The sequence below is a fragment of the Ascidiella aspersa genome, chromosome 3 (assembly GCF_963924565.1).
Source record: "Ascidiella aspersa chromosome 3, kaAscAspe10.2, whole genome shotgun sequence".
Lineage (NCBI taxonomy): Eukaryota > Metazoa > Chordata > Ascidiacea > Phlebobranchia > Ascidiidae > Ascidiella > Ascidiella aspersa.
Genome location: NC_139449.1, coordinates 20,732,187 through 20,743,159, shown reverse-complemented (window position 1 = coordinate 20,743,159; position 10,973 = coordinate 20,732,187). Strand labels below are relative to the sequence as shown.

Sequence of the window (10,973 nt, the reverse complement as noted above, 5' to 3'; positions counted from 1 at the left end):
GTTAAGTGTTAAGCATTAGCAAGAACATATTAACAAACGATTTATTACAATTATTTGACACCCAAAACCAAAAAAGTTACATTAAGACCTGAGGAATTTGTGCAGCCATCAATATGTGGACCCCTATTAAGGTTTAATAAAAATATGTCAAGAAACGTCACAAGAGAGGTATTTAAAAAATTTTATTTAAATTAGGGGTTCCAAACCTTTTTAACACCGTGGCCCCTTTGAAAGTTTTGAGAAATCAATGGCCCCCTATTTTTCCGCCTTTTGAAAAAATTAAGAAACGTATAAAAAATTAAGAAACGTATAAAAAAAACGGTTATACAGGAACTGGTAGTTAGAATGATAAAATGATGTAAATACGAAACAGATACCTTTTCATCATACCTTATTTTAGCAGGGGTAGCGACTGCGCAAATTTTAAAATATTAATAAATCTGAAAGTAAAACATAGAAAGTAAACTCGAAATCAAGAAGTAGCTTATTGCTGTATCTTTATTAAATTTTAATTTGTTTCTTTTGTTATAGTGGACCCTGCCCCCTTCGGTTGGGAACCCATGATTTAAATGGCGAACCTTTTCACATTGATATCGGTAAATCTTTGGTTTGTGGCGTTTTCGAAATTTTATGGCGCAAAGAATCCTGCATACCACTTAGAGTATATTACGTAAATATTACCCAATATTGTAAATATTACCCCCAAAAAATATATAAAAGTTGTGAATTCAGTATGCAATAAATTTATTTAAATATTATTTGTATCTTTCAATCCCAATTACAATGCATTTTTATTGTATTGTTATCACATCTAAGAGATTTAACAAGATCCCCTATCCCATTTGTACAAATTCGTTTTGCGTTAAAAAACTACTCTCGGCCGGCATTTGACTGTCAAACGACTATTTTGCTGCTGCGATTATGTTTGTATTTTGCGAAAATTATTCCAATTTTTAAACGTTTACATGATTGAACTTTTATAAAAGATAACTAAACTGGAGTGTCTCGTTTCGGCAAGATTTAAGAAAACAACAATTGCAAATCTGAAACACTTTTGCAAGGTGATGACGAGGTTATAAAACAAATGTAATTACATAATATAAAACAAAAGGCTTTCGATTTTGAATGGCCTGATTTTATATTTGGCAAAAGCACTTTCTTACATCTTGGGCATTTTATTTTTATTTTGTTTTAGTATATGACGTAACACGGTTAACGGAAGTATTACTTAAGTAAATGATAAGTAAACAGGGCGACATAATTTTACAAATGCCCCATTGACAAGTAATCAAGCCAAATTGCAAGACTTGAAGCTCACGGAACGGTTACACAGTTAAAACTGTTAATAAAATACATTTCGCGCTTACATGTCCACTTTTTAACTTAAAGCAAACACTAAGAATAGCACAAACTGCTGTGTTGCTATCGAGCGTTTTTACTTCAACTTCGACATCACGATGTTGCAATAAGCACTAAACTACATAAAACGAATTGCTTTTCAATGAGAATGTCAATAAACCCCCCTTAACAACGGCAACCATCCAATTAAACCACACCGCTAAAAACAAAAGACACGTGGTAAAACAGATCAAATTTTTCACAACAGGTTCGAGCACCTATTTGCGAAAAGGCAACGGAAGACATTACTTTACTCAGATGTCTTGTATTAAGTGCCAAGAAGACTCCACTCCGATCTCGCTTTCGCCGCCTCCGAACGCACTGCCCTCTTGCGGTCGTCCAGGACAGTGGCAAGGTTTCTGATGACCTTGCTCTTGCTGGGGAGCACGCAATGGACAGGAAGAAGGGTGGTGGCACCGATGCAGGTTACAGCCTGTGGACGGGAAAGTTATTGGGTAGGGATGTGCATGTGTACCATTCGTCTAGATCAGTGCTCTTCAACCGGTGTGCACGGTGCACCCTACGGTGCACCAAAACTTGCATGGGGTGCACAAGTACGAAAAAGTATACAAGGGTGCGTCACAAACTTTTAATGAACCATTAATATTTGACACACAGGATATTAGAAAAAAAGATGTAGGTTTCAACCAGGGGCGTATCCAGAAATCCGAAAAGGGGGGGTTCGAATTTTCAACTTAGGGAATTCTCCGTTTAGTCCGTCGGACGTTAACGTTTTGTCCCTCTGACGCGACGGAAATGACGTCATGAAATAGCGATTGGGTCCGAACCCAGATTGAAGAGCACTGGTCTACATGATTTTCATCATTGACAATTTTACGTTTATTCAAAAAGCGTCTACAACTTATTTGGCTTACCTTAATTCTTATGTTCAAGTCGCTGTCAAACTTGGACAGACGCATAAAATTGTCCAGTAGTGTGTCTACGTATGCTTCCAAAGTGCCTGGACTATCCTGCAACAAATTAACGGAACAAAACGCTAAAACAACATTGCTACAGATCGTTGTGTTTTGTATACAATACAATATTGGTAAAAAAATCGCATAATAATACAGAAGAACATAAACATTCCTCATAAAGGTCACACTAAAACGAAACGATATAAACTATTTTGCGCAAACATATTGTTTATTTATCAACTGTAGAATACACTAGATTCTAAGTTAAGTGACACAATCTCTTTTAAAAATTGCTTATAGAGTTATATATATCTTAAATATCAGCACAATGACGCATTGGACAACACCGAAGGGCAAAAAATCACAAAAAGTTTTTTTTTATATCTAGCAAAAAAAAGCATATTATACCAAACAGTTGTGTGTAACAGACCTGTATGAGACACAAAAGGGCAGAAAGTACTGACAACAGAAGTGAGGGGACTTGAGAGCCAAGGGACTGTATAAGAAGAGGCATTAAACTGCTGAACTGCTGCAGCAAAACCTAAAAACAAAACAAAAAATATTAAAAATAATATTTACTAATATTTTTTGGTATTTTAGGTATGTATATTGTATATACAATCAAATTATAAAAGTTTTCAGAGACATAAATGATGATGACATGGATCTTACACTTTTATGTTTCCTAAAAACATCTGCAAATCTAATTAAAATCGTGTTAGATATAAACTATTGGAAGTAGAACAAACCTGCTTGGGAATCAGCACCAGTAGTTCAGCAAGTGCTGTTAGGTAATTTGCCTTTTTCCGTTGAAGTGATTCATTCTGATCATCTTTAATACTGTGGAATCCATCAACAATTTTTGGAAGAACTAACAGGAAAAACCTTTGCTTGTACATCATCTTGATGATTGCATGTGAAGCAGCATTTAACACCTGTAGAGATAAAAATGTACGAAAGTAAAAGTGACACCTCAGCTCAATAGGCTGTGTTATTCAAGGAAGGGTAAAGTAATACCGATACCTCATCAGATTCCCTCAAAATAATGTTGAAACCAGCAGCAGATACTGCTCCAACTTCTGGGTCATCAAATTTATTGAAGAGCTGCTGAACGAACTTGCAAGTTTCTGGGTGACCTCTCTGTGCTAGTGCTTTGGTTGTCCATATGAGCACTGTTAGGCTCTGAAGTTTGTTTGAGTTTTTGGAAAACTTTGAACTCTCGCCGAATGCAGTGTTACTCCTTTCAATAATCTGTTACAAATAAATGTGAATATTACTAAAATGTCAATACATACGTTGAAAAATATATTATTTTGAAGATTTTTTTAGAAATGAAGATACAACAGCCAGTTTTTTAGTGGTTGGGTTTGCAATACATGATTGGCTTATGGTAAAATGTCCAATTGAAAATAATAATGAAACCACAAGGGAATTTTCACCCAAGGCAAACAGTTTGTTTAAATGTACCAGGGACTGTGATGTTTGATTAATATTGCTTATCCCACTTCCTTATTTAAAAATATATTATTTTTACGTTGATGAATCTTCTTGGATCACAATGTTTTTGTTTTTTTTATACAAATTTCCTATTTATAGCAAAATCTTTCATCCCAACTAAATTTATCTATTTATATATATATATACCTTTTGCAGTAATTCTTGTGATACTGTATCTTGTTTATTTATTAATCCAGCAAGTGCTTTTGAAGCAGCTACATAGGTTGGAAGGTCATTGGAGTTGACACCAAGTTCCAGCAGTTTGTCTTGCAATTTGTCAACATGCAACAACTTTATTTGACGATTAAAGGCACATAGTGTGGCAGTCAAAAAGCGCACAGTCCTTGTTTGAAGTGGGTATACGGAAGGATCAAGCGGTGAAAATGAGTTTTGTGTATCTTTAATGTCAAAAGATAGAATGTCATGGTTTACATAAAGATCTGATATGATGTTGGCAATGACCACAGCAGATTTGCCAGGATGGAGTTTCTGACATACAGTTCTCACAACAGAAGAGGCAGACTGCATTAGTGGCAGGGATATGCAGTCGTTTGAAAATCCAGTAGCAGTAACATCACAGTTAGAACAGCAAAGACCAGGAGCCCTTGTTTCCAGGGATGCCTGTATGCACATTTTTATTAAAGGCAAGCACATATTTAAAGCCAAAGAATCATTAAATTCATTACCAGGCATACTGGCTGTAGCAATAACTTGAAGGCATTTGAGGGACTGCGTTAAAAACACACTATGCTCTTCATCCAGCCTACAAGCTGCAACCATTGTCATCAACGGCTTAATTATTTCTTGTAACACTTCAATGTGTGTTGCCAATGATGACAGAAGGTCAAAAAGAACAGACAAAGTGTCATTTTCTTTTGAAGATACTTTCATTGTTTGAAGATCATCAAAGATCTTAGGAAGCATGTACTGCTTGACAATATATGAATGCAAACTAGCAAGATAGCTACAGGCTCCTAAAATTTCATGACGAAGACGCTTTGTACAATCCTTTTTTGTTGCCAATTCTAGAAACAAGAGACCTGTGGCCTCTATTTCTTCTCTATCAAAGAGGTTTTGACCCAACACAGCTGTATAGGCAGTCACTGCAGCACATTTTATAGCAGAGGTACAATCGTTGCTTAAGCACCACCGTGTTAAATGCAGCAGTTCCCTTTTGTGCGTCTGAACAGGATGTTGTTGAAATGTAAATGACTTGGAAATAACTAAAAGTTGTACCAAGCTATCTATTGAATGGGAGGTAGAAAGTTTTAAAATTGGTGGTAAATGTTCTTTACTGGTGGGGACTTGTTTTACTTTGGACAGCGACTGCTCTAACAGGTATGGAAAGAGACCTTTAATGACATAATTACAAGAATCAGCTGATGCTTTGGCACATGACAAAATCAGCTGGAAAGACATCCATTTAAGCTTGTCTTCAATCGGCTCTTTTATGTGTGACATGCAATCCTCAATTATTTCATCTAAAAATAGATTAAGATCAACATTGGTACCCTCTTTTTCGTCTATAGGCCAATCTGACATATTCCTAATAAGTTCAGTTAAAAGCTGTAAACCACACTTTTCGACTTCTTCTGACAAAGCATGTGTCACCTCTCTTTTGATTGCCTGCCAAATAGTGTGAGTGTAAGGTTGCAAATCTTCTCTGGTGTAATTATTAAGAGCTGCAGAAAGGGTTAAAAGCGAGTCTACTTTGGCACTTTGTAAATCTGAATCCACTTTTTCCAGCATAAGAGTAATGCAGAATCTTGCAAATAACCTTGTTGATGACAATACATCCCTGAGACCTTGCACCAAATCTTGATTTGTTATGGATGCCCTTTTGGAATCAGCTGTTGGATTAAAATCAATAGGAAAGTAACAAGAGGTAACCTCAAAGAGGTCTTCTTCAAGATTTGAAAGATCAAAACCACTTTTGACTATGTTGGTCACAAGCTGAAATACAATATAAAGACTCCTAGGATCTTGTTCGCCATCTATCGCTTGAATGAAACTTTGCAAAAAGTCCCTCCCCATTCCAGATATGACATTTTTGTGACGGTCAAATATGTTTGCAAGTATATTGAACACTTTGTAGCGGTCGGCTTGAAGGCACGACTGAACATGTATTTCCTTGAACAAAGCCCTTAAGATCATCTCAGAGGATTGATCAGTTAAGTGACCGCTGGAACTAGCCCAGCACAAGCTGTCTAAAACAGTAGGGTGTAAACTGTAATGGTCTTGCAACCGACTACACATGAACACAACAATAACATTAAGTTCTTCATGTGACAAGCCATTGTTTGGCAGGTTGGTGAGAACAAATGTTAACAATTGACATGCATCATTTCTTAACGCTGCATCGGAGCTCGTCAATTGCTCTTCTAATGCTTGAACTAGATCGAGTATCTTGTAAGCTTTTGACTGAATCACTGATGAAATATCAGAAAGCACGCTTGACCTTTTTTCAACATCACTGACATAAGCCTTAACCAAAGCATTCATGGCTTTGCTTTATATATTACAGCAATATTGCCACAACAGGTCATCTAAATCAAATGACACAAAATAATGCTGATTTATCTTATGCTATTAACTGGTAATATACTTAAAGCAGATGTGATAACATAAATATGTTAGGAGCCAAGAGGAAAAGTAACTAAAAAACATTTCAAATTGTGCATTTTGTTAATATACATGCCAAACAGCCCACTTCCTACATAAAATTACTTCAAGTGCAGGAGCATGTTTAGGATGTTATGTTTATAATTTTGATTAATGCAAGGCATACCAACAAAGAGTTACCCAGTTATGTACAAGTTGTTGCTTTGACTCTTTGTTCAAGCCTGTTTACACTTTTTTTTGTGCCATGAATTAGGAAAAATAAAAAAAATTATATTGTACGTAAATAAACATTAATTTAAAAACCATTTCTTGTGGTATTTTATTATTGCGTTTTAGCTGGTATATATATAGGTGATGCTTAAGGTGGAATAGCTTATGGATGTACAGCGACATGTTTAAGGTGTGCAATCAACGTTTAATACAAATCGGAGGCTTGAATCTTACCACAAATCAACTTTATTTTTAAATTTAGGTGAGCAATTTACCATTGTTGTGAACAAGTCATTTTGAAATTACTCCCACTTTCAGCATTTAAAAATATAATATTGTTCACAAAATAGGTTCAGTCATCAATTGCCCAACTTAAGTCCTTATAAGATCAAGTCAGTAAAACCTTCAACTATTAAAATCGTTAAACTTGGCCAATTATGACCAATAACTCAACTAAAAAATAACAAAAAGTGGAACATTGACGCACAATATTTGGGTTAGGGTGCGAGTTAGCGTTTGGGTGTGAGTGGGTCAAGTATTATTATATTTATGATTTAATAATATTACTGGACCAACCCTAACTCAAAACGGTAACCCACACCCAAGTTCAAATAATGTGAGTTGTGGTAGGATTCTAGACCAGTGCCACACAATGACCTAACTTCAAGTCATTCGTTAAAAGAACTTAAGTCAAGTAATTTTGTAAAAAAGACTCAAGTAAAGTCAGTTCATTTTCCTAAAAATATTCTTGAAAGTGAGGTTAAGTCATTTAAAAGCAGTGACTTCAGTGTCATACTGTCAGTGCAACCCCCAATTTACTAATTCAAGTAATTGCCTTTAAAAAAACAGGTGTGCACTTGCAGCAGAATGCAGACTGGCATGGTTGTGAGTTCCCAAAAAGCTGGAGTCTGGAGAAAGAATCGGTATATCAGTGTTTCTCAACCTTTTTCACCCTAGGGCGCACTCGTAAACCTTTCAAAACGCGGCGAGACACCTGACGAGCGAGTCGACTGCTAACTTTGTTTGGATATTTTGTTTTTTGCTGGCAGTTGTTATTACATCAAACTCCTAATTTTATTATCTATAAAGAAGCCTGCGGAGTCGGTTAAAAATAACCCGACTCCAACTCTCGAGTTCAACTCGGACCAAATGTGCAATTTCGTCAAATTCTGAGTCCGGCTGCCACTCTACAGCCTTTATTTCACCTATGTAGGCAACTAAATTAAAGTGGATTTTCAACTATCCCCTCATAGGGGTGTCATATATCTCATCCACCCACAAACCATTGCTGGAAAATATCCACCATATGCTATTCCGCCTTTTTAATTTGCAGTTGGAAGCATTATTAGTTTTAAAGTTGTTACTGCGCACGAAATCTGACTCTGACTCCACAGCCCTGCTTTAAAATACGATGTGCTTAATAAGACAGGCCTAAATAAAAAAAAATTAAAATAGGCCTTTTATGTTGGAAATCATAAAAACACACGGTATGTTAGTTAGAGTTTGATGGAAACACAGAATAAGGCTCGAAAGCAACAACATCTAACTCGGAATAAATCCAAAATTTAATGGAATAAGACCTAAATGGACAAAATAATGCCCAAAACAGTAAAAGCAGGGTGTGGCCTGGGACGGTTAAGGGACGTCTTCTTGGCATCGGCCGTTTTGGTGTTGACGTTTGGGTGCCCTAGTTTAAAATGCCGTTAGGGCCCTGCTGTTTTGGCACTGCATTGGTTGCCTCTGTTTGGGGTTAGGCGCGAGTAATGGGTAGAATAAGAATTTGGTTTATGGTTCAAATTATTAGGGAAGTTAATGTTGAAGTTATGAGTGGAGTTTGGGGTTAAGTAAAAGGTTTTAAAGGCCTTATTCTTGCAATTTCGGCTCTATTTGGACGAATTTTGGTCTTATTTTGATTTAAACGTTATTACGAGTATTAGGTATTATAGTCCTATTTTGGTCTTATTCCGAACTGTTTTTTATACCGAAGTTGATGTTGTTTTAATTGCGGTCTTATGGCGAAAACCTCGCTAGATACATGTTGCAATAGTTGGCGCTGGTCTAGAATCCTACCACAGTTATGAAATCAAGGCACAGAATTTGAGTTAGGGTGCGAGTTAGCGTTTGGGTGTGGGTGGGTGAAGTATTATAATATTCTTTATTTAATACTATTACTTGACCCACCCTAACCCAAACGCTAACCCGCGCCCTAACCCAAATAATGTTTGTTGTGGTAGGATTCTAGACCAGCGCCCAATAGTTCCTCTTTCTTTGTTAGCGAAAAGCCAACATCAACCATTGGAACTTCAATAGGGGCTACGAATCCAGTCATATTGCTCAATGTTTATTCACAGAAAATAGTCACTACAGTTTATTTACAAACATAGTCCTTTATTAAAAAAGATAAGTCTGAATGGTCATCTTTGATCAAAGAATCATCTCGGCGCTGGTCTAGAATCCTACCACAATTATTAAATCAATGCACAATAGTTGGGTTAGGGTGCGAGTTAGCGTGAGAGTGTGCATGTGGGTGGGGTGGGTCAAGTAACTGTACCTTCTGGCGCTAAAAAAAAAAAAAAAAAAAAAAAAAAAGTGGTAGGATTCTAGACCAGCGCCATCATCTCTAAATAGCCTAATTTAACTTTCCTTCTCCAAATCCCTATTTTTTTAAGAAAAGCTTTAATTTTATCTGTGGATGAGTGTTTTCAATTTGATTCTGCAATCACAATTTTAAACTATTCAAATGTAGGAATATGTCATTTAAATTTTTAAGTTTGAATTCCAAAATTGACCAACGCCATAATAAAACCCAATACATTTTCGGTATAAGATCCAAGTGGCCTAAATAACATCCTCATCCGCAGGAAATGGATATAAAACGATTAGGCGCCGCCACCGCCTTATAAGGGCCATGTTTTTTTAAACGGCGGTGTTTGTAGACGCTGTTTTGAAACTGGACTGCTGGTCCGATAGGGGTTTGGGAATGTTATCTATTGGTCCTTTTTCGATGTTATTTCGAACTGTGTTTGATTCCGATGTTCATGTTATTCTAATTTTGGTCTTATTGCTGCAATCCACTTTAAGTCGCAAGTTCTAAAATAATACAGAATTTTTGTAACATTTTTTTCCATTTTCTCGGGGCGCACCTGGCAACCTTCCGCGGCGCACCGGTTGAGAAACGCTGCGGTAGAGTATACAAATATGGCGCTCTTGGGGTTTTGACACCTTTTTTCCTTTTAATTGTTCGTAGAACCGCACTACTACGTACAAATAAAATATGAGTTAACTTTTAAGTGCAGTTTGATATAAAATTATGTATTAACGTTTGATTTCACTTCTACTAAAGACGAATATTTTACATTATAAACTGCAAAACAGCAGTATAAATCGGTGACGCTCGAGCAGGGCATCATCGGTGCTGCAATGCTTTATTATAAAAAATTACTATTATACCCACCATTTTATATCAATAACACAATGTAATAAATTTAGTAAAAAAATTGTATCTTTATATTTTATTGTTTCTGGATAACTTAGAGTGGATGACCCTAAAAATGTAAATACTTTTTTTCCACCCGATCCGTTAGAAATCAGTGCATTTCTAAGCAAAAAGGTCTACGACAATCAGGGCATCCAATGGCAGAAAAGTCTAGACTTTTAGACCTTGAGGTCCTGGCAATGCACTGATTTGGACCTTTAGGTAAACTCCCGGCGAAGATAAATTAAAAATATTCATTAAAAGTTCAGAAAAGATAACAAAAATTGTGAGATAGGATTAATAACACTTGACCCACCTAAACCCTAACGCTAACCCGAATCCTAACTCAAATAATGTGCGTTATTTTAATAATTCTTTAAATGCTGGGGAAAAAAGCCCAAACTCGGATGGGCATAAGATGGTTTCTCGTCCATTGTATTTAAGATTATTACGTCACAAATTGAGGTATTGGGGCCTGAAGCGTTATAATTATTAAATTATCGCACATTATTTGGGTTATGGCGCTGGTTAGCGTTTGGGTTTGGTTGGGTCAAGTATTGTTAAACTTAATCTTCTTATGCACATTTGTTAATGCAAATTAGTGCATTGTCCAAGACCTCAAAGTCTTAAAGTCGGACTTTTTGATCCTTTAAATGCACTGATTGTCGTAGACCTTTTTGCTTAGAACTGCACTGATTTCTGACGGATCGGGTGTTTTTTCGATCAACGATCGTTAACTTGCAATTAGCCAAATGCGTAACAAAAATATATGCTTACTCGCTTAAGTTCTGGATAACTTAGAGGAGATGACCCCAAAAATGGAAATAATTTTTTTCAATTACCGATCGTTAACT

General features: G+C 36.3%; 1 protein-coding gene across 1 annotated transcript; it reads right to left on the bottom strand.

Moving 5' to 3' along the window:
* Positions 1–918: 918 nt before the first annotated feature.
* Positions 919–6,354, bottom strand: LOC146160730 (MMS19 nucleotide excision repair protein homolog). The gene is made up of 6 exons (XM_083383656.1): positions 3,960–6,354; positions 3,339–3,566; positions 3,065–3,250; positions 2,746–2,856; positions 2,274–2,369; positions 919–1,831 (listed from the first exon to the last, which is right to left on the bottom strand). The coding sequence occupies exons 1-6, from the start codon at positions 6,312–6,314 to the stop codon at positions 1,667–1,669; spliced, it is 3,141 nt and encodes a 1,046-aa protein (XP_083239782.1). The 5' UTR covers positions 6,315–6,354; the 3' UTR covers positions 919–1,666.
* Positions 6,355–10,973: the final 4,619 nt, after the last annotated feature.

What these genes read in the sequence shown, in the direction of transcription:
- LOC146160730 (XM_083383656.1), bottom strand. Translation starts at nt 6,314, where the DNA reads ATGAATGCTTTGGTTAAGGCTTATGTCAGTGATGTTGAAAAAAGGTCA. An exon ending in CCCTTTTGTGTCTCATACAG is followed by an intron (nt 2,370 to 2,745) that starts GTCTGTTACACA and finishes AATTTGTTGCAG; the next exon opens with GATAGTCCAGGCACTTTGGA. An exon ending in ACTTGAACATAAGAATTAAG is followed by an intron (nt 1,832 to 2,273) that starts GTAAGCCAAATA and finishes TCCCGTCCACAG; the next exon opens with GCTGTAACCTGCATCGGTGC.